The following is a 23,197-nucleotide window of genomic DNA, read 5'->3' on the forward strand; positions in this document are numbered from 1 at the left end:
GTATCTAGTTGACCGTAGCCCATGTTACCTGTATTACATTGTACTGAGAATCAAAACACGTGTCATGTGCCCTCCGTGCTTAGTGTTTGATCTTTGGTAGGGCCCTCAAGCTTTCGTTCATGTGCACTACACGGTTCTGGGCCCACTTCCATGATGGATTTCATCAAAAATATAATTGACTTGCCACTAGCCATAACAGTACATGGGAATATCATTTCCCAAAGCTTAGGGGATGACTTAGATTGTTGATCCAAATTATTATCAATGTTTTTAACATAAAAAAAATATATTGAAGTGCTGTTAATATTTTTTATAGTAAAAAACTATTTAAATCATGTAAAAATTAATTTGATATAACTTAATTGATTTAATGGTTCTAAAAATAATTTTGATATAATTTAATTAAGAAAAACATTCAAGAAAATATCCTTTTATTTAAATAATAAAATGCCAACATATTATAATGATATAAGTTAATTTGAATTAATTTGTTAAATTTATAACTGAAACCATGATAATTTCATATAAAGCAAATTAAAACAAGTTATAAAACTCAATTTTCAATCAACCCAATGGTAAAAAAAATAATTAAAAAAAAAATTCAATTAAAAAAAATCTCAAGTCAACATGAGTTAATTTATCAAATTCATAACTAAAATAACTCAATAGAAAATAAACTAAAACAAATCATAAAATCTAATTTTTAATAATCTGTTTAAATGATAAAATTAAAGAAAAAATACTAATGAAAAAAAAAAAAAACCCTGAATCAATCAGAATAACCCGTTAAATCCATAACTCGTGTCATTAGACTCAATAACTATATAAAAAACAAAACAGAGTAAATCTTGAAGTTAAATCTCTAATAAACCAAATGTTGACCAATAAAATAAAATAAACACTGATTTTTTTATATATATAAAAAAAAAACTGTTAAAAATAAATGGTGTTTTGGGATGTAGTGCACAGTAAAATCACCACCTTTTTATTTTTTAGTTAATTTAATTTTAATTAATCATAATCATTAATAATGCCCCGGAATTATGTACTGTTTACTTAAGGTACTACAGAATAAGCGTAGGGTGGCCCGATCGAGGACAAGCCATAAACTTGCTCTTGTGATTTCAGCCCACAATGGTGAAGAACGAAGTCAATAAATACAGTGTGTAGTGTGTACACTCTATGCGATCATATCTAGAGCATAATTTTACAAAATTACGGCACTCAAGAGCCGAAATGGTAGCAGGTACCAAACCTGTCCTCGACGTACTTGAGCATGTCTCAACTCTTCTTTGAGAGGGCAAGGCATCAGGAACCACGACTGGGGCAAGCATTTGCGAAGTGTGATGGATCACCACACACGAAGCATCTTCTTCCAGATATCGGCTCACCTGTAGCTGATACAAAAGTTACATCAGCTGCACGTCCTGCATTCTGAACACCCCTCCCACGACCGCCCCTCCTGCTAGGGTTAGATGCCGAGTTACTCATATTTGGACGAGGAGCACTTCTTGGGGCAGAGCCGTTGTTGAGGTTATCCTCCCATCTGCGTCGCAGACAAATAGGATACATCATATAAAATATGATGTTTCCGTAAGCAGATGACAGAATAAAATCAGAAGAGGATGAAAGGAGAATTCCGGAACTAGAATACGATAATCCTTCGAATGTTAAATCTTTAACTGGAGAAATTATTGAATACTCGAAGTGTACACACCTCATCCCTGACATTCATGCACAGATGCCTCTCATAAATGAGTCTCGCATGAGTGCTAGAGATGAGTTGTACACATTAGAAGTATCAAGTAATTTCTGCATTAACCAGTCCACTTTAACAATTTTTCTAGTATAACATAAAGAGATATCTAGGTTCAGGTTTACATACACAAAGAAGTTGCATGCTTGTGATGAACATGAATAGAACTTTCTTCCCCTGTTATTTGCTGTGTTAGCTGTTCGCAGAACACATGGCGTTCCACATGTGCTACATGGAATTGAAGATTCTCCTGCAACACAAAGAGCATTTTCAAGAGCAGGTATCAAGGGTACATTAACTCTAACAATCTGCACAAAAAAAAAAGTTAACAACTCTAACAATGGCAAACAGATACCGTACTAAAACTCAATACCACGCATATACAATTTTAATGCTTCCAGAAGTCCATACACTTCTGAGATTACTTTCAATTCACATGCTTAGGAGGAAAATAGAGCAAGCTAGTGTATTCTTAAACCCCAAAAATATAAACAATGGGCGAAAGATGCCCATTCTGAAATTATTCAGAGAACGAAATATAATGCTTCTACCTATATGTTTGCAGTCAACACTTCACAATATTTTGATTTGAACTTGGATTAAAGATTTAATTCTAAAAACTGTGAGGTGATATGGTTCTTCTATACCGCAAAGAACAAGGGAGAAAAAAGTGACATGCGGTTGGGAAGGGGCAAGAGGAAGGGAGAAATAACAATTCCCTCCTACAGCTGTCATTATATATGCCTAAAGCTCAATCCTAGACAAGAAAGGAAATTATAGTCTTCACCAAAAGTAGTAGGATTCGTAGTGAATCACTAGTAAGCTTCCTAGGTCACTGGGTGTGTATGTCAAAAGAATTCTACTAAAGAAAGGAAAAACCACATATATTTGAATGATTAGAAGTCCAAGTGTCTGCCAAATGTGAAATATTCACAGTAAAAGGCAGCTGAAATTCCCTATGTAACAATTATTTTAATTTTGAAAGGGTATAGAGATAGTACGTCAACAACCATATTTGTTATCATAATACAATCTGGTGTGTATTTCTTTGACAGTTAATTTGACCAAAAAATAAAAATTGTCTTGTTAGGAATCTCATTTATGATTTGGAGAAAATAAAAGTTCATGAGTAGTACCATTCTGTTGGTTCATTCCATGAGACTGCACATGTCGAGTGGCTGAAATCCGTGAAGGGCAATCAGTTGAAGCATGCCCTGTTTGATAACAATATATGCAGGGTGCCTGCCTAGAGTTACTTCGTTGGGGGTTGCTGGGTGTTGTAGTGGGTGGTCCGTTGCTGGATGTTGTAGTTGGTGGTCGACCTCTTGCTGCATAATATATTGAATATATAAAGATCAACTCATTTATTAATCTACTTTTTTCCTAACAAAGCAAATTGCATGTGCATGATCATTTCTGTTACATAATCATCCTGTAATTCAAGTTTCCCAATATATTTGACATGTTCTGGAATTCAGTTAAAAAATAGATTTATCCTGAAAGGAGAAAACGAATTCCAAATTAAAATTCCTTATATAAGTATCATTTCAAGGATTGTTAATCTTTCCATTAACAACATTTCTTATCAAGAAGTGAAGCCAGGCACAATTACACTAAGATGGATGTTAAACAAATTCCAAACAGCATAGAACCATTAAATTACATGGAAGGATATCATGTTTATTTCTTGCAGGCACAATTCTAGTTATGGACTTGTGAACATTCATCTTCAAACCTGTAGTCTAATTACTCTACTTCATATGACTAACTAAACATGTTTATGTAACAAATCAAGCTGAACATATATACCCACCTTGAACACGGGAACCGGTTCCACAGATTTCTATCAACTGTCTAAGAGTTTCATCACAACCACCAATGCAACCTGATAACATGTGAAAGAGATTCAACACTGGCAAAGATTGCTAAAAAGCTATGTGGAAGTGCACATGTGCATCCATGAACATCTGCAGAAAAAATTAAATAGCAAATGAAGTTGATGTGTATGAAACCCATTTCAAGAAGCCCTGAAAGACATGCATATGGGGAAGCTAGAAATGGCATTGATAGATGGCATGATAAGGGCATACTGGCTAAAAAGACATCACGAGTGTTAATGTCTATGGCTTTCTTGTATTGATTTGAGTTAAGAGCGCAAATGGATTTTGCATAAACACTCTCCTTCAACACAAGGATGGATTTGAAATAACCTATCAACTTCCATGTAGTGAAATGTCTTTCAATCAAGAATAGGTGATTGGCACAGTTATGTTGGTGCATCTCATATTTTCGTTCCTTCAAATATCAAGGCTGAAATATCACGTGGCAGAAAAACTAATGCTTCTTCAAATGACTGTCAATGAAAGGAGGTGAATCCTTGTGCCAGGGCCTTGTTTTATTGCAGAAAAAATCATATCTTAACTAATACTACGAATAGATGATTGAAACAGTTATGTTGCATCTCATATTTCCGTTCCTTCAAATATCAAGGCTGAAATATCACGTGGCAGAAAAACTAATGCTTCTTCAAATGACTGTCAATGAAAGGAGGTGAATCCTTGTGCCAGGGCCTGTTTTATTGCAGAAAAAATTGTATCTTAACTACTACTACGAAGTTTTGTTCTCTCAGGCCTTTCCAGTTTGCACTTCCTGCCCCTCAACTAATTAACCAGTAGCACTGTGCCTCAAACTATGCCTCAAATAGAAAAGATGACCAAGCAAAAGCACAATCTGATAGTGGGTCAGACAACTATAAAAATGTCATATTACAAGAATAAATTTTAGATATGGGCCCAGCTACGTCTATTAGTCCTTAATAGACCCAGATAGATCTCCATATAAACCTAAGTCTGTCTCTTTCACCAAATCATTGGTGAAAGTCAAGTTCTTCACTTTCTTCTGCATCTAAAAGAGTGTGAAACACTTGTTAGGGATCTAAGTAAATCTCTTTCACCAAATCATTGGTGAAAGGCAAGCTCTTCACTTTCTTCTGCATCTAAAAGAGTGGGAAACACTTGTTCAAAAGCAAAATTGAAGCAAATTTGACCATCCAAATTTTTACCAGATAAATTCAAACTTCAAATAAAACATGATGCAACACAGATCACATTCCTAACGAATCTCCTTATTTATCAAAAGTTTACCAAATATCAAATCCAAACAAAACAATCTGATTTATGTATATATAACCCAAAGCATGTACATCATAGTTTAAGAAAAATCAAAACAAACAATCCCTACAATACCATAGGGTTGCCCTTACCTAAATGGTTGACATTGAAGCCTGGTGGTATTTCAAGCTGGCGGAACTTAAATTGGATCAAGTAAACAGGACCTTAAAAAGGTGCATCAATAATGAATAAGTAAGATCTCAAGAAAGAAAACATCATATCAGCAATAACTTGCTGTAGAAACCCATGTAATGCATGAGATAGCTTATGCCACATGAACACTCAGAAAAGGTGAAATGCTATGATGAAGGAAATAGACTGTACAGAATGTCTTAGTTTCAGATTCAGAGCAAAAAAGCCAAAGGATATATTACATAGAACAACGTCAGTATTTCTTTATAAACATCAAATAATGAAGCTCAATTAGGGTTTGCCAAAGTCCATGACATTTTTTACTTTGGATGGAGATTTTGGGATTGTTTGCATCACAGCAATTTATAGTGCATGCTTAAGATAGGGTGAGTAGCTGAATTTGTCTTTTGGTGAACAAGCACAAATTGAACTCAACGTAAACTTGCATGCAAAACTAGTCTTAGCTACCAATATTGCAGTGACATGTTGCAATTAGCTGTAGAAACCTGGAGTGCAAGAGTTGCAAATATTGTTGGTTATGGTGGCTTCTAAAACAGGTCCAGGGAGCCATACAGCATTCCTGCACTGAAGATGAAACAAACGGATCTTTTAAATATTATAGCAGAAATAATCCTCCAACATACAACAATCATGAATCAGTATTATAAATTAAAAGTTAAACAATTGTGAGTTTAGTTATCAACACAGAAAAAGAGAGATAATCTTTCATTGTACTGTATAAGATAAAAAACACATCCACACAAGCATAGAGCACATTTCTGTCGGCCATGATTTGGAGTAGAACAGAGAGGATTGTGGCAATTACAAGTTAGGCACCACTAAAAGAAGTGGAACAAACAACCTTTGGTTTCTTTTCATCAGTAATTAGGGAGTTTACTTTGATGCGCCTTCAAAAATACAGTTATTTACAATGAATTACAGGTTTTGAGCACAAGTGCACTGACCTGTGGAAAACCCGAGCATCCAACCATGAAATTGCCATCCTGTTCAGAGGGGAAATGCTAGTTTTGTGAGAAACAATGACTTGCTTAAATGTGTTTCTAGAATACCATAAACAGAAGTAATGGAACTAAATACTTAATTACCTCTACTGACTAAAAGTGAAGGTTAACTCAGAAACTGATCTTCATAAATATCAAATACAGGAAAGCATAAGTGGAAAGAAGTTTTGATCATATATACCAAGAAATTCACAAAATAACCATCATTACCCGGTTTTTCTTAAGCACCATATTTGCTTCCTGGCAAAGTCCACATGGCCGAACATTTTCCCCCAACGCGCTACTGTCATCTCCATTCGATCTATCAGATCTGAATAAAAGAAAAAGATATGCTTAATGGTATAGAAACAAATCATCTGTAATACTACAAGCAGGTGAAAGAACCCACCTGTTAAAGAAAATTGCCATGGCTTCCAAGAGTTTTACTTTGTTTACCTTTGCCTGCAAAAGTTTCCAGTTCAGTCAAGAATTGAGAGAAGTGGCATTTGCTGTATATATTGTACAGGGTAATTTGAGTAATCTTTTTCAGAAACAAGCTCAAGTGTTTGAGGAATGAAAATTATCAAAAAAGAACGGGCCAAACACTTGTAAACCTCAACAAAAACAACATATGCTAGATAATGCATTAGAACTGTTCTCGACCAATGATCCCCTTTATAAATCCAACCTGTTTGTTGCATGCAAGCATTTCATACTAGCCTTCATTTAGTAATTACTGTGTCCATCAGATCAAGCATACAACTATCTACAAACTGCAACAGTGAATCACCATGCTAATATAGAAAGGAACTTAACATAGGATTATGAACAATAGTCACAATTTCTTGAGGAAAAGACAACTATAACATGGCCTCCCAACCAAACAGTCATGGAGCTTATGTTCTGTGAATTCCAACGTACATCTAAGAAACAAGCTTTCATCTGCTGCAAGCAAGTTGCCAAAACTTCAGCTTTACTTTTATTGCCCACGCTGACTTCTTTCATATCGCACTCCATCAGTGATCTCAGATTGGGTTTCCAAAGTTCATACCTGAAAGGAAAAATTTATCTTCTCACTTAGGCTAAAAGGATTTTTCCTGTGGAAAAAAGAAATAGAAAAGGAAGTACTCAAACAACAAAATAAGTGTTGAATTTAGCAGTGTAACTAAGCACATAAGCAAAATAACAGCACCAGACCAGCATATCTATTTAACAGAGCATGGAACATCATCAGGATGGCATGCTTCAAAATTTGCATCTCAATTTTTTTGTGAATCTTTACAACTTCTTGCTTTCTTAAGAATCCTCATTCTGCATCGCTCCTAACTGTATATTTACTCACACAACAACAGTGCACCACATACAGCCCCTCCCTAAGCCCCTTGCACACATACATGCACATATTCATGCATTATCATGGCCGCAAAGACATCCAACAGCTGATTTTGACATGCCCGTCAGAAAGTGTCGTTAATATTGTTTCATTGCTGTTGTTAGTTAATCATTAATTTATATCTGATGCACTTTCAGTAGTACCTGGAAAATGTTGCTTTTGATTTTTTCATAGCTTGAAACCAGTTTTGCCACCAAAGTCACAGTCAACCATCTAAACTAGTTAAACCATGGATATTTTAACTGACCATGAATACACTGTTATAATGTCTATCCGATGATGTATTCTTGAATATCAGTTCCCATTTAGGAAGCTGTAGCAACAGGCATACCTGTATGCTACATGGACATCATATTGCAAGTTTGTGCGTGTAGACTATGTATTTACAGAAAGATTTAATGAGGTGGCTTAGAAAAATCATGATATATGATCAATATTGATATCCAGAGTATTATAACAAAAGAATATTAGTGGGTTATCAGGCATAATCACACAAATGCAGGGATTCAAATCTAGATTGTGACTACTGATGCAAAAATGGGGAGAAAAGGTTGAACTATTGAAAGTTAGAGCCATAACCAATCCATCTCAATCCTTCCAGGATCTGCCACTTCGGGCAGGATCAACAACAAGAATAACAGCTTAACCAGGTATTCTAACAAACACAAATTATATCACATTAATCTCTCTGCAACAAGTGGATACCCCCATGTAACCTCCCAAGAACAATTAATTTACAACTCCGAAATAATCAAATGAATAGAGAACAGAGTCCATTCTCCATCACAGGCCAACATTAAAATAAACATTCAGATATCTAACAGTATCTTTGGCAGCTGATAATGGGGAGCTACTTACCCCATGTCATCATATCCCATAACAAGTGCCTCGCCCTGAAATGCATTGAAGTCATAATTAGTAAAGAAACAGTTAACAATTTAAAGGAAATAATCATGCCATCATTTTATCTTCCTTCCATCACTAAGTACCTAAACTGGCTTCTCTTAAATTGTAGTAATGAACAGACTAATAAGCACTTCAAAGATTAAAGATTTGCATGAAGGCTCTAACCAGAGATCACAATTTTTCATCAATAGTAAAATAAGAAGATTCGGCAGGAAAATCAAGCCATGAAAACAGAAAACAAAATCTTTTAGATAGAAATGAACTTACATGGCAGAGGTTTTCAACAAACTCAACACAGAAAAAGATAACTTCAAATACAGCTAAAAGACCTGAGTGACAACTGTAGCATATAAATCTAACCAACTGCCATCACTGACATGACCCCAACTAGTTTTGCACTGAGGCTTATTTTAGTTGAATTGTTCATCACTTTAATTAATTGCTGTTACCTCTCTTCTTTAGATGCCTCATTATAACAGTGCTAGAACAAATGAAAAACACTGAGACAGAAACATCAAAATCAATATATGGTATCAAAATCCTGTTGAATGACTAAAACAAACCTCTTATGTAAAGCAAAAATAAGGAGTTTAGTCAACTATAGAAAACTACCCTTGCCAGATCAACAACCAAGCATGTTTTTGTATTTTTGTCTTGATGCTAAGAAGTTTAAAATTCTAAAGCCAACATCTGGAACTCTCAAATTCGTAGAAATACAACTTTTTTATGAAAGAATGCAGTGATGCAATTAGCAATCCAAAACTATTGACATTGCATTTAGTCAAATATCTTAAAATATAAACTCATACAACGTATTACAAATATCTCAGGTTTCCAACCTGACCGAGACACAAGAACAGTGACAAAAATTGCATGGTTGAACCTATTAGCAGGGAATACTTCCATAATAATTGAGTAGACCAATCAAACACTTTCAAAAGTAAGACTAAAATTTACACCCATTAATGTCTAAAAAGACGGTACTGTAAAGTTTAAGTAAACTTGCAAACATTCAGCCTATCTTCACTCATATCCTAAAAAGTTGTGCCTTTTCATATGTACCAGCACATGAAATAGGAACCTCATACAAGTAACCACAAGGACAAGAAGATTTAAGTAAAGTTACAAGGACAAGAAGATATTGCATTAAGAGATTTAAGTAAAGTTACAAGATTAGTAGGTGAGAAGCGAGTGTTTGCATCCTTTGTGACGTAGAATCGATCAAGCAGCTTTTTAATGTGATCATGCATTGTTGCATCTGTACCAATCCCGGCCTTACAAAAACAAGCAGAGGGAGAAGACGCAATTTTAAAATTATACAATTATGGGAAAATAATGAACTAGCATAGAGAGTACAAAGCCAGAACAAAAATAATTGGAATTCCAGTCTTCTCACCTTGTCCATACAACTTAACAAATCCGCTTCGCTTAAGAGAGGCGGCGGTCTAGTGACTCCAGAGTCCAAAGTCAATGTTGCCGGAATGAACTGCAACATTGTCCAAAACTATAGTATAATTATCTGTAGTTCAAAATATAAAAGAGTTTTATAAAAGAAAGTAAATCCTAACTCCAAATCTTCGACCATCAAACTCTGTCATTTTTCAGTTTAGGCCTTGAAAAAATGACCAACAACTCAACACAAAATTAGTTTCCTGTTTTGTGGGCTTTATGCCCTTGGAAGCACCAAAAAGGAAAAAACCAAAGAAACAGAAATAGAGAAGACCCCCAGGACAACAACAAACCAAACCTGTCCATTTGTTTTGTAGAACTGTTTTTAATAAGAGGAAATGACATTTATACTAAAAAAGCATACTTACAATACCTTTTATTCAAACTTTCCATCTTTCTAATGCTAATGCAGTGGTTAACTCTCTATCAGGCAAGATTTACATCAAACTATTATCTGAATGTTGAGATAGCATCAACTGAGGCTGGCATGGTTATTAAGCATTCAGAATAACTTGTATGACATAGAATGCCAGGCATGGAAGGTGAGCAGTTGCTTTCTATCTCAATTTACCAAAAAAATTTCTAATCTTCTAAATGATGAGATAAATCATGGAAGTGGTGAATGAGGCATGCTATCTTGGACAGAAATCAAGCACAAGTTTGCTTGGCAAATTAGTGATGTTTAAAAGCTGGCTGGAAAATCCATCTCATTGATAGCATATCATAAAAATTATAACTTCATTCCATCAGACTTCTGAAAACAGATACATGGCATATCAAATACTCACAAAAACAGCAAGAAACACACAGCCTACAAATCAGAAAGGTAACGCCAAACCTGTTGTCCCTGGACATAGGTTGGAATCATTGAATCACCCCATGATTCAAAGCGATAAACATCCAAGTAATTTTTCTGGCCATACAAGATATTGTTAGATCCCATATAAAACAATTGCCAAAAAACCTAAAGGTAGCACTATCATAATTTTTTTGAAATACTCATGAACACGTTTATTAATTATGTCTATAGTCTAGTAACCATCAATTGAACTGCCGGTTCTTTGCTTCTGGCTTTATACAAAATTAAGCAGGCTACTTGACTAAGCCATGAAAGCAATTCATTTCATTGTTAAAAATTATATGGTTGATTAGCAACATGCCCCATTGATATCTGGCGTTTATACGCGGGGGGGGGGGGGGGGGGGGGGTCGGGGTCACAGGAATTCAACAGCTACTTTTAGTTTACCAGATCCTAATTTTCTAGAATTGAGTCGTGATTTTAGAAAATGTCTTTGAGAACTCCAATAGCTAGACACAACAATGTGAATCATAGTAAGAGTCAGGTTTCAAATCGCTTTCACACTTGCAGCATAACAGTTCTATGCAATGGCCACAGCTGTCACAAATTTTAGCAAATTGTCTGTAATATGAAGATTTAATAATCTACCTAAAAGTGACAAGACTAGTTGAACATCATCTCCATAGTACAAAGTTTAAGTAATTTAATTAAAAAATAGTATACTAATACATCAAATGATTATATAACATAATTTTCATAAGTAAACATATATGTGCTGCTTTACCTGATTAATTGAAAAAATGTACCAATTTAGTGTCAAACTACACTGCCCATACTAGTGCATGCCTTGATGACAATATTTAACTCTAAATACAGCATCCATTTAAAAATATTAACAGTAAGAATTTACCAAGAAAATCAATTCCAAGTGCTTCTAATAAAAGATAAACAACTGTACATAGAATAAAATAAAATAATCCAAAACAATAGAATTGTAAAATTATAGTGACCACCATAGCCATTATTGTTACATAAGGGACATTAATTCCATGGCAAATATGCAAATGATCTACAATAGCAAAACAAAATTACTAATTGAAACGAAACAATGAGTGCTTATGATTTGATATGACACTACTCACAGCTAATATCACTCTCCCTGATGCAGAAAAGCGTTCACCAGCAATATCAATTTCAACAACAGTTTCTGCCCCAACAGCTGGCTGTGAGACACATGCCAGAAAATGTCGAACAACCAGCTCATACAATCTCTGGAGAAAATGAGAGTAACTAAATTTCAGGAACTCAGTCAAAGTCATAATCACCAAATTGGACCAGAAGGAAAAGAAAGATTGCCAAGCACATGTAGATACAAGTATCAAGAGATGGACTACATGGTGATCTTGACTCCACCGGGATTCTCCAGCTGAAAATTTTGTTGGGTGGATGGGTGGGTGGGCCTTGTCATCATGTCCACCATTACTAGGGTTCCTCCAAAGTCCTGCTCCAGGATCTAACAATCTTTGTGCATACGATCCCCATACAGGATGCTCTTGATGTTCTTGTACAATTGTCTACATCAGGTTGAGTCATAATTCATAAACCAATTGCAACATGAGAAGCTTAAGAGAACTTGTTCAAGTAATAGGTGTCCACACAAGAAAAACTAGGTTACCCACATGCAAATCAGTCCTGGAAGAAAAGCTGTCAGTCTCCGTACGAGGATAACTAATGAAACCAGCTTGGTACAAGTCTTCTGCCACCTATAAACCAAAGAAAATGAAATAACGAATGATTGGCTACAGAATTTTTGGAAAGATTAAAAAAAAATTATTTTGATGCAATTAGACACAAATAGGTTCAAATGGTATATGATTAAAAGGAGACAAAGTGAGACTCCTAATAATTAAAGACACACACACACATATATGTATATATTATACTTGTAATGGATTCTGATAACTAAAACTGGAGAAACAAATCTGGTGACAGTGGTATTATAATTTGAAATACACAACAGACAAACTGCACTGTATTCTTTCTTTTGAAAAGGTTAAGCTACCACTGAACTAACTCGGGCATTGAAGTGCATAATCTGTCATGAATGCACTCAATTGCTCATGTGCATAATCTAGTTCAGTTTCTTGTTCTTTGCAACTTTAACCAGTTGAGCAAATTTAGAAGGAATCTAAAAACTATACAAAGCAGACCCTGAAGTCTAAAACAATAAACAAGATGCAGAATTGCAGGTATTCTTCATAAGATGATATTAAATCCCAATTCCCAAAGGCTAACCTTCATGGTTTGTTCAGAACTCATCCGGAAGTACCGTGAAGCACGTTTTTCAAGCTCAATCGTACTCAAAGGATATGGGGGATACTTCAACTTCTCCTGCTGCTGGACCTTCGTGACCTGATTGGCAATTAGTAAAAAAGAATTAAGCTTCCTAAGAACTGCACTTCAAAATTGAAACTAAACAAGGCACGTGATTTCTGTTACTTACTGTTGCAGTTGGTTCCTCAACACACATTTCATAAAGTATAACAGATGAGGTATAATCAAAAAGATGTCCACGCCTGTGAAACTAAAATATTGTAAGATTTAACCATATATTTCAGGAACTCAAAAGGAAATGATGCATAATGCAGTGAGCCTCCAAAGCTTACATCCAATTGAAAGAAGCAAGGCCTTCATCTGATCTATGAGTACAATTGATAGTCCAAAACTCTTCTGGCTCATGTGATTGTATCTCCCAGTAACGTTCCACAACAAATCCAAGGGTAGGGAACTGCATTCATAGAGGGGAACAATGACCAATTCATAAGCATAAATAAATGATATATGCAAACTTTTCAGCTACCAACTATCAACATACCTGACAAGGCCCATAACTTAGAACAAGATTTCTATCATCTTGAGCAGAATCAATAACAAACCTATCCCTCAACAACATCGTTTGAAACCTAGTGAAAGAAGCACCTATTCGGAGATCAATTTCCTGCAAATGAAAGAAAATCAATCTTGTTTCCCATAATAGAAGAATCCAGAGTATGAACAGATATGAAAAAATACAGCAGTCATTAATTCCCAGCTTTTTTACAGAAAAGGACTCTGCAAAGAGAATTTATCTAATACATAAACATGTATAGTTTCACAGCACAAGATGGCCCGCATTATAGAAACTAACTTGATAGCAACTACAATAAAACTGGAAGATTTCAAGACACTCACTTGCCTAGCGTCCACTGCATCTGAAAACCACTGATTAGGAGCAATAAGATTTTGGGCTGCTTCATGAATATCCCTTACATTTGTAAAACCAAAACATAAGCAAACACAAACTCAAGAAGACATCAACTCGTCACGAAAAAAGAAAGAAGCTTGGCCTTAAAAAAACCTCTCAATTAGAGCCGAAAACCGAGCCCTCCTTATTGTAAGATTTCTATTTACACCTTTACAAACTTCCATCACTTCAAATGCAATGTTCTCTCCTTCTCTATCACAATCTAACCACAAAACAAGCCAGTGACACCTCCTCGCTTCCTCCTCCAATGTCCTTTTGATGTCCAACTTATCCTATCCCAAGAAAAAAAAAATCAAAACACAGCAGGCGCAACTTTGCAGAATACTCCTATATGACTATAAATAGAGCGGGTAGGAGAGGCACCTCAGGGACGTATTTGCGGACGGGAGCGGTGTAGAGATCGGCGGGGTCACAAGAATGCCATTTACGGAATCTATCTTCGAATTCGACTTCCATGAGATGACCAGTGACGGAAGTGACAAGCATGTGGCATTGTTGGCCATTAATGGAGTAGTTGAACTCGAATATCTTGTTGTACCGGGACCGTCCGTCTCTCACTCGAAGCTGATTTCGTGAGAGTATCGTCGCCACCGATTTCGCCACAGAAGGCTTCTCCGCCACGTTCAGAACTTTTATCATCACCGCTTATGGTGGTGGAAATTGGGGATTAAGGGATTTCTTGTTTTTTTAAAAAATAAAATGGGGAAATTTGGGGAAAAGGGGGTTTTCCCGCCGAGTTCTTTCTAGAGGGAGATGTTGCTCGAGTGGGTTTTCTGTTTTATTAGTGGGTTTTATCTTTCAGTCGGGCTTAATGTATGGGCTGGCGTTCAGCCCTTTAAAGCCTTCTGCTCAAACCCGCAACAAAATAAATAAACAAACAAACAAACAAAACATTTTGCTTTCAATATATAAATTATTTATTGTAAAAAAATAAATAAATATATGAATTTATTTGAGGATATTTTTTATTTTCAAACAAAAATAAATAAATAAAAACTTGAGGATAAATGTTAAACTTTTTGTGAACTCTTGAACAGTATAATTTATAAATTATTTGTTTTTTATCCAATCAAAAACTTAATTTATCATAATAGTCTTTATTGTTTGCCCTTATAGCTAAGTGAAAGGATTTGACATAGCTCAGAGACTAAAGTGTTGCTTGGCAATTGGCATCATATATGCTAATCAATATTGACATGCACCTTTCTTAGGGTGCTCGCAAGCTCTCAGCTTAATACTTAGTGCTTGTTTGGGAGTGTAGTTATGATTATTTTTTAAAATATTTTTCATGTTAAAATATATCAAAATGATATTTTTAAAAAATTATTTTTGATATCAGCGCATTAAAACGATCAAAAACATATAAAAAATTAATTTTTAGCAAAAAAAATTAATTTTTGTAGAACGCGATGAACAAACGGTGTTTTAGACTTGATTATTTTGTCAAATAATACTAAATGGAAATCAGAAATGAACTCTTGACCTCATTCACATTCTGCCTTCAAATTCAACGGAAGTTACTTGTATTCATGGGAAAAATCGTGCAAACGACTAGATTTTAATCTTATTACTTGACTAATCCAAAACATGCAAAAAATAATAATTTTTAGCAAAAAAAAATTTAATTTTTGTAGAACACGGTGAACAAACGGTGTCTTAGACTTGATTGTTTTGTCAAATAATACTAAATGGAAAATCAAAAATGAACTCTTGACCTCGTCCATGTAATGCCTTCAAATTCAACAGAAGTTACTTGTATTCATGGGAAAAATCGTGCAAACGACTAGATTTTAATCTCATTACTTGACAAATCCAAAACATACAAAAAATAATAATTTTTAGCGAAATTTAATTTTTTTAGAACACGGTGAACAAACGGTGTCTTAGACTTGATTATTTTGTCAAATAATACTAAATGGAAAATCAGAAATGAACTCTTGACCTCGTCCACATTATGCCTTCAAATTCAACAGAAGTTACTTGTATTCATGGGAAAAATCATGCAAACGACTAGATTTTAATCTCATTACTTGACAAATCCAAAACATACAAAAAAACTTAATTTTTAGCAAAAAAAAATTTTAATTTTTGTAGAACACGGTGAACAAACGGTGTCTTAGACTTGATTATTTTGTCAAATAATACTAAATGGAAAATCAGAAATGAACTCTTGACCTCGTCCACGTTATGCCTTCAAATTCAACAGAAGTTACTTGTATTCATGGGAAAAATCGTGCAAACGACTAGATTTTAATCTCATTACTTGACTAATCCAAAACATACAAAAAAACTTAATTTTTAGCAAAAAAAAAAATTAATTTTTGTAGAACACGGTGAACAAACGGTGTCTTAGACTTGATTATTTTGTCAAATAATACTAAATGAAAAATCAGAAATGAACTCTTGACCTCGTCCACATTATGCCTTCAAATTCAACAGAAGTTACTTGTATTCATGGGAAAAATCGTGCAAACGACTAGATTTTAATCTCATTACTTGACTAATCCAAAACATACAAAAAAATAAAAAAATTTAGCAAAAAAAATTTTAATTTTTGTAGAACACGGTGAACAAACGGTGTCTTAAACTTGATTATTTTGTCAAATAATACTAAATGGAAAATCAGAAATGAACTCTTGACCTCGTCCATATTATGTCTTCAAATTCAACAGAAGTTACTTGTTTAATGTATTCATGGGAAAAATCATGTAAACAACTAGATTTTAATCTCATTACTTGACTAATCCAAAACATGCAAAAAAAATAATAATTTTTAGCAAAAAAAAAATTAATTTTTGTAGAACACGGTGAACAAACGGTGTCTTAGACTTGATTATTTTGTCAAATAATACTAAATGAAAAATCAGAAATGAACTCTTGACCTCGTCCACATTATGCCTTCAAATTCAACAGAAGTTACTTGTATTCATGGGAAAAATCGTGCAAACGACTAGATTTTAATCTCATTACTTGACTAATCCAAAACATACAAAAAAATAAAAAAATTTAGCAAAAAAAATTTTAATTTTTGTAGAACACTGTGAACAAACGGTGTCTTAGACTTGATTATTTTGTCAAATAATACTAAATGGAAAATCAGAAATGAACTCTTGACCTCGTCCATATTATGTCTTCAAATTCAACAGAAGTTACTTGTTTAATGTATTCATGGGAAAAATCATGTAAACAACTAGATTTTAATCTCATTACTTGACTAATCCAAAACATGTAAAAAAAAAATAATTTTTAGCAAAAAAAAAATTTAATTTTTGTAGAACACGGTGAACAAACGATGTTTTAGACTTGATTATTTTGTCAAATAATACTAAATGAAAAATCAGAAATGAACTCTTGACTTCGTCCACGTTATGCCTTCAAATTCAACAGAAGTTACTTGTATTCATGGGAAAAATCGTGCAAACGACTAAATTTTAATCTCATTACTTGACTAATCCAAAACATACAAAAAATAATAAATTTTAGCAAAAAAGAAAATTAATTTTTGTAGAACACGGTGAACAAACGGTGTCTTAGACTTGATTATTTTGTCAAATAATACTAAATGAAAAATCAAAAATGAACTCGTGACCTCGTCCACATTATGCCTTTAAATTCAACAGAAGTTACTTGTATTTATGGGAAAAATGGTGCAAACAACTAGATTTTAATCTCATTACTTGACTAATCTCTTGCATTGAACAGAGGAGCTCGTGTTTATCCATCCATAATTCCACTTGAGAATCTTTAGACTATGCTAGCTATAATACCAGGGCTGCATATTGTTTACTCCGATAATATATCTGTATCTATATTAATTCGATTAGTTTTACTGCTAAAAGTATTTTAATGCTTGATTTTCAACTCCAACGTGGGTGTGGGAGGTTGCAGAAGGCATATAATATTTGGATACCGCATCTGTGAACATTAATTCTATTTATATAAAATTTATTGGCTAAAATTAAAAAAAAAATCCAGTTAAATCTTCAGAAAAGCTAGGAATATGCGAATCGATGTTAACATGTATGATCTTGTTAACTGTAGATGTCTGGGCCAGTTTACGTGCACTTTGATTAATTTCTCGATACCCTGAAGTTAACAACCATATAAATCTTCAATGATTTTAAAGTTTGTCGTACTTAAACTGATGATTTTTGAACAGTTTTGAAGCCTCTCAAGATTAACATCCATGATCTTATCTTTATTTGCAGAGGATGGTGTTAAATAATACAATATACACCATCACCGGTGAGAATTATACTCTTGAAAAAAATCGAAGACCCTTCGTCGAACTTGGAAAAGTACTTGTGTCCAAATTCAAGTCTTTTGAAAAGTCTTTCATGTTCTGCGAAAAAACTTGTTGCGTATAGATTTTTTTTTGGTTTTTGGTGGAGATTGGAGGAAGGTAATCCTATATAAATGGTTTGTGTTATTCTCATAGAGATTTACCTCGCTTAACAGACGTTATTGAGCAAGTATATAAAAAATATGGGCACTGCAGCAGCTTCTTACTATGTGTTTCTGTTTCTCACTCTCTTCGCTACCTTGCAGAGTCCAATTCTAGCTGCAAAAAAGGCAAGCTAGCATGCATTAATATTATACAATGTTGATGTTTTAATATCGATCTTTTGGTACTTCTTGTTACATGATCATCAACAATATATCTTTTTTTATTGCTCTTAAGCTGATAAATACTTGTGTCTGTATGCAGTCTTATGTGGTTTACTTGGGGAGACATTCCCATGTTTCTGAACCTTCTTCCTTGGATCTGGACAGGGTAACCGATTCCCATCATGAACTTCTGGGTTCTTGCATGCAGAGGTGATGCAATATTACATGACTTGTACTATGTGCTATATAGACATGATTCTAATAATGATTTATGTCGCAATAACAGTAAGGAGAAGGCGAAAGAAGCCATATTCTACTCCTACACTCGTTATTTCAATGGTTTTGCAGCAATACTTGAAGATGAAGAAGCAGCTGAAATTTCAAGTACATATCATAAAATTACGATATCTTATAATTAATATGCTTCCTTTCTCGTTTTTCGACATGAAGTTCTTGATAATAATGATATTATTAGATTAATAGTCTTGTTAATGTGTACAGAGCATCCAAAAGTTTTATCTGTTTTTCGGAACCAAATAAGCAAACTACACACGACAAATTCATGGGACTTTCTTGGACTGGAAAGAGATGGAGAGATTTCAGCTGATTCTATGTGGCTAAAGGCCAAATTTGGTGAAGGCGTAATTATTGGAACTCTTGATTTTGGTAATTGATTTTACTTGTGTGTATAGAATGTTTCAACTATCCTTCATCATTCTCATAAAATAATGTTGCTGCCTTCAATTATTTTTGGACAAGGTACAATTACCTTGCATATGGGAGAGAACTTCCATGGATAGCTCTTCTTTAACATTTTCTTGAAATCTATGATGGCACGTAGGTGTTTGGCCTGAATCGGAAAGCTTCAATGATGAAGGGATGGGACCTGTTCCTTCTAAATGGAAAGGGTACTGTGATACAAACGATGGGGTTAAATGCAACAGGTAATTTGATTTCTTTCTAATGACTAGAGCTCCTTTTATTATCTGAACTAGTCTCTCAGAATCCTGTGCAAATCTTTCCCTTCTGCAGCCTAGAGTATATGCTTAGGCTATCCTATAAATAGTTAGATTTGTAACATCCAATTATGTTGTTGTTACCAGGAAATTGATCGGAGCAAGATACTTTAGCAAAGGCTACGAAGCTGAAGTTGGCCACCCACTTAATTCTTCATACCACACCGCGCGAGATTACAATGGTCACGGAACCCACACTCTCTCCACTGCAGGAGGTCGTTTTGTTTCTGGGGCAAACTTGCTTGGCTCAGCTTATGGAACAGCGAAAGGTGGTTCTCCCAACTCGAGAGTTGCTTCATACAAGGTTTGCTGGCCAGACTGTCTGGATGCTGATGTATTGGCTGGCTATGAGGCTGCTATACATGATGGTGTAGATATCCTCTCTGTTTCACTTGGATTTGTTCCAAACGAATACTTCAAAGATAGAACTGCAATAGGAGCATTTCATGCCGTCGAGAATGGGATTCTCGTGGTTGCCGCAGCAGGAAATGAAGGACCTGCTCCTGGTGCAGTTGTAAATGTAGCTCCATGGATTCTTACAGTTGGTGCTAGCACCATCAGCAGGGAATTTCCATCTAATGCCATCCTTGGCAATCACAAACGATACAAGGTTCGGCCAATTAGCCCATATTTTTGGCATGTCCTTACAAATTGTCCTCGCTGACATGAGGTCTAAGAATCTGCTTCATTTCTAAATAATCAGGGCCTCAGTATTAATACCAATACTCAACCAGCTGGGAAGTTCTACCCCTTGATCAATTCGGTGGATGTTAAAGCTGCCAACGTCTCCAGTCATTTAGCGTAACCAAACTGACTTTGTTCTCTAACAAAACTTCACGTGTTCGTTCTAATTTTCTTGATCTCTTAGATTCATCTTTCTTATGTTTGGCAGAAAACATTGTCTCGTCGGATCCCTTGACCCAGTAAAAGTAAAAGGAAAGATTGTATATTGTACTCGTGACGAGGTCTTTGATGGAGAAAAGAGTTTGGTCGTTGCTCAATCTGGTGGCGTGGGGATGATACTTGCTGACCAATTTATGTTTAGTGTAGTTGATCCTATTGCGCACTTCGTTCCTACTTCAGTTGTCTCTGCAGTCGATGGGCTTTCCATTTTATCTTATATCTATAGTACAAAGTAAGGTCTCTCTTATTTGATTCAGAAAATTAGAATTCGTCGATATTTGATTAAATTAAGTCGACGATGTCCTGTACTACTTGTCGTCTGCGATCCTGTGAGTCACTAAGTACTTCTCTTTTCATTCAGGACACCGGTAGCTTATATAAGTGGTGCCACAGAAGTGGGAACAGTGGCTGCACCTACCATGGCCAATTTTTCATCTCCTGGGCCTAATCCGATCACTCCAGAGATCCTCAAGGTGCTTTAACGTGACACTGAGCCGGAAGTGCAAACGATATGCTTCTGACATCTTCATTTAAGGATTTTGAAATGAATGCACTATATTGTTTTGTGACTGCTAATTTTCATGTTACTTCAGCCCGACATCACTGCACCTGGGGTGAATATTCTTGCTGCTTACACAGAGGCTTCAGGGCCATTTCATATAGCAGGAGACCAGCGCCAAGTACTATTCAATATTATGTCAGGGACTTCAATTTCATGCCCCCATGTTTCTGGAATTGCTGGTCTTCTCAAAGCTATTCACCCTGATTGGAGTCCTGCTGCTATAAAATCTGCAATCATGACAACCGGTTAGTACTTTTTTTCTGCTCATAGAAGCTTCGTATTTGTATCTTGAGGTTATTTTTGTATGATGCACTGACAACTTGAGTGGTTGCTTATGGCATTTCAGCAACAACGATCAGCAATGCCAGAGAGCCTATTGCCAATGCTTCTCTTATCGAGGCAAACCCCTTGAATTATGGTGCAGGGCATATCTGGCCTAGCCGAGCAATGGAACCAGGCTTGGTCTATGACTTAACAACTAGAGATTATGTGGATTTTCTATGTTCCATTGGCTATAATTCAACCCAGTTGTCCCTTTTTCTTGGTGAGCCATACATATGCCAGTCGCAGAACAACAGTAGCGTGGTTGATTTCAACTATCCATCCATTACTGTCCCGAATCTCTCAGGCAAGATCACGTTGTCTCGAACTTTGAAGAACGTGGGGACTCCGAGCTCGTATAGAGTTCATATCAAAGCACCTAGAGGAATATCTGTGAAGGTCGAGCCAAGAAGTTTGAGGTTCGATAAGAAACATGAAGAGAAAATGTTTGAGATGACTGTAGAGGCTAAGAAAGGGTTTAAGAATGATGACTATGTGTTCGGAGGGATTACCTGGTCCGATGGAAAACACCATGTAAGGAGTCCTATTGTGATAAAGAAGGCAGCCTCATAAACAACCTAACCTGTTTAATGCATGGGCTAGTAGTAACCCTTTAAAGCCTTCTGCTCAAACCCATGAAAATTGACAGAACAGGAGACGTGGGAAATTAAACCTTAATTCGAGGATGAGTTTTAAATTCTTGTGGGCTGTTGTATGGTATATGTATAGATGATTTGTTTTTTTATTTTTATTTTTATTTTTTTATTGAATAAGAAAACATAAAATTAGTCTTGATCAGAGAAGAGAAGAGAAGAGTTAATTGGTGAAAAAAACCAACCATATTGCATATTTCTTCACCATTATCACAATAGCTTTGTAATTTCCTTGCGCCTCAGGGATGATAATGAATATCATATATATTTATATTTTTTATAGGATAAAAAATTAAATATTCAATATTTTATCTGTTAATTTTTTAGTATTCATCCCCCTGATTAATATATATTTATATACAAAAGAACTAGGAAAAATGAACAACGTCAATCATTGTTCATTGTACTGTTTATTTCTGCTGCAATTTTGTTTCGTTTTTGTTTATCAAACTTTATTTCTTTTCAATCTCATCCTCCCAAGTAATATTATCATGATTTTATGTGTCAAGATTTTTGTCACTTTACATGCTCTCGCATATGTGAAGTTATGAGGAATAGCCTATCATTAAAGCCATGTTTGTTTCTTGAAATTCATTTTCTGAAAAACCACTTTCCAAACTTTCCTGTATTTTTGTAATATGGGATTTTAAGCTATAGTTAAAAAGAGATTCAAAGAATTGGGACAAAAAAAACCCCAATGTTAAAAAGACACGGTAAAATTCATCTTAATCCATGATTTTTTAGTTTTTACATTATTTGGTCTTTATAGTTCTAGTGTTTTATGTTTAGGTCCTAAAATTTTTATTTTGTTTACATTTTAATCACTAAGCATTGAGAAAAGAGAGAGAATGTCATTAAAAATAGAAAAAGAAAAAAAAATATCGATCTTACGATAAATAATTTTTTCTTGTAAAGAGGACTTGCAAGGAGGTTGTTTGTATTCTTCTTCTTACCAAAAAAAGGAAGATCAGGAATAGAGAAGGTTTTTTTTATTAAGTTTAATTTTGGATTTTTAGGCTAATTGAAGGGTGTAATAAAGTTTCTTTGATGATTTTTTTAAAAAATATTTACAAGTGAAAACAAGTTAAAAATTTGATTTTTGGATCCCAAAACTTGGATGTTGACTTTTCAACCAACGAACAAAACATGTTGTGTTACCTAGACTAATGATGTGCATCTCGCTTGTTTTTTTTTTTGTTAAAAAAACATAGTAAATTAATTATA

The 23,197-nt window shown here is 34.8% G+C and overlaps 2 protein-coding genes across 3 annotated transcripts; one reads left to right on the forward strand and one right to left on the reverse strand.

Moving 5' to 3' along the window:
* Window positions 1-1,072: 1,072 nt before the first annotated feature.
* LOC7479156 (DNA topoisomerase 3-alpha) lies at window positions 1,073-14,655 on the reverse strand. 2 transcript variants are annotated; one of them, XM_024600977.2, is made up of 24 exons: window positions 14,274-14,655; window positions 14,004-14,182; window positions 13,838-13,910; window positions 13,482-13,604; window positions 13,273-13,394; window positions 13,110-13,182; window positions 12,902-13,018; window positions 12,286-12,369; window positions 12,001-12,180; window positions 11,749-11,877; window positions 10,646-10,720; window positions 9,755-9,844; window positions 9,528-9,632; window positions 8,311-8,345; window positions 6,981-7,110; window positions 6,469-6,521; window positions 6,291-6,390; window positions 6,024-6,062; window positions 5,565-5,643; window positions 5,019-5,090; window positions 3,570-3,641; window positions 2,893-3,084; window positions 1,886-2,006; window positions 1,073-1,546 (listed from the first exon to the last, which is right to left on the reverse strand). In XM_024600977.2, exons 1-24 carry the CDS (start codon window positions 14,547-14,549, stop codon window positions 1,309-1,311), a joined length of 2,757 nt encoding a protein of 918 aa, XP_024456745.2. In that variant the 5' UTR covers window positions 14,550-14,655; the 3' UTR covers window positions 1,073-1,308. The 2 variants fall into 2 exon arrangements, with proteins under 2 accessions (XP_024456745.2, XP_024456744.2); XM_024600976.2 differs by having other exon boundaries at window positions 11,980-12,180.
* A 3,671-nt stretch (window positions 14,656-18,326) lies between these two features.
* Window positions 18,327-22,065, forward strand: LOC7479157 (subtilisin-like protease SBT5.3). Its single transcript, XM_002306230.4, has 11 exons — window positions 18,327-18,482; window positions 18,619-18,728; window positions 18,805-18,902; window positions 19,020-19,184; window positions 19,360-19,462; window positions 19,622-20,144; window positions 20,238-20,335; window positions 20,427-20,669; window positions 20,799-20,910; window positions 21,031-21,244; window positions 21,346-22,065. Exons 1-11 carry the CDS (start codon window positions 18,396-18,398, stop codon window positions 21,891-21,893), a joined length of 2,301 nt encoding a protein of 766 aa, XP_002306266.3. The 5' UTR covers window positions 18,327-18,395; the 3' UTR covers window positions 21,894-22,065.
* Window positions 22,066-23,197: the final 1,132 nt, after the last annotated feature.

Source organism: Populus trichocarpa, chromosome 5 (assembly GCF_000002775.5).
Source record: "Populus trichocarpa isolate Nisqually-1 chromosome 5, P.trichocarpa_v4.1, whole genome shotgun sequence".
In the NCBI taxonomy this organism is placed as follows: domain Eukaryota; kingdom Viridiplantae; phylum Streptophyta; class Magnoliopsida; order Malpighiales; family Salicaceae; genus Populus; species Populus trichocarpa.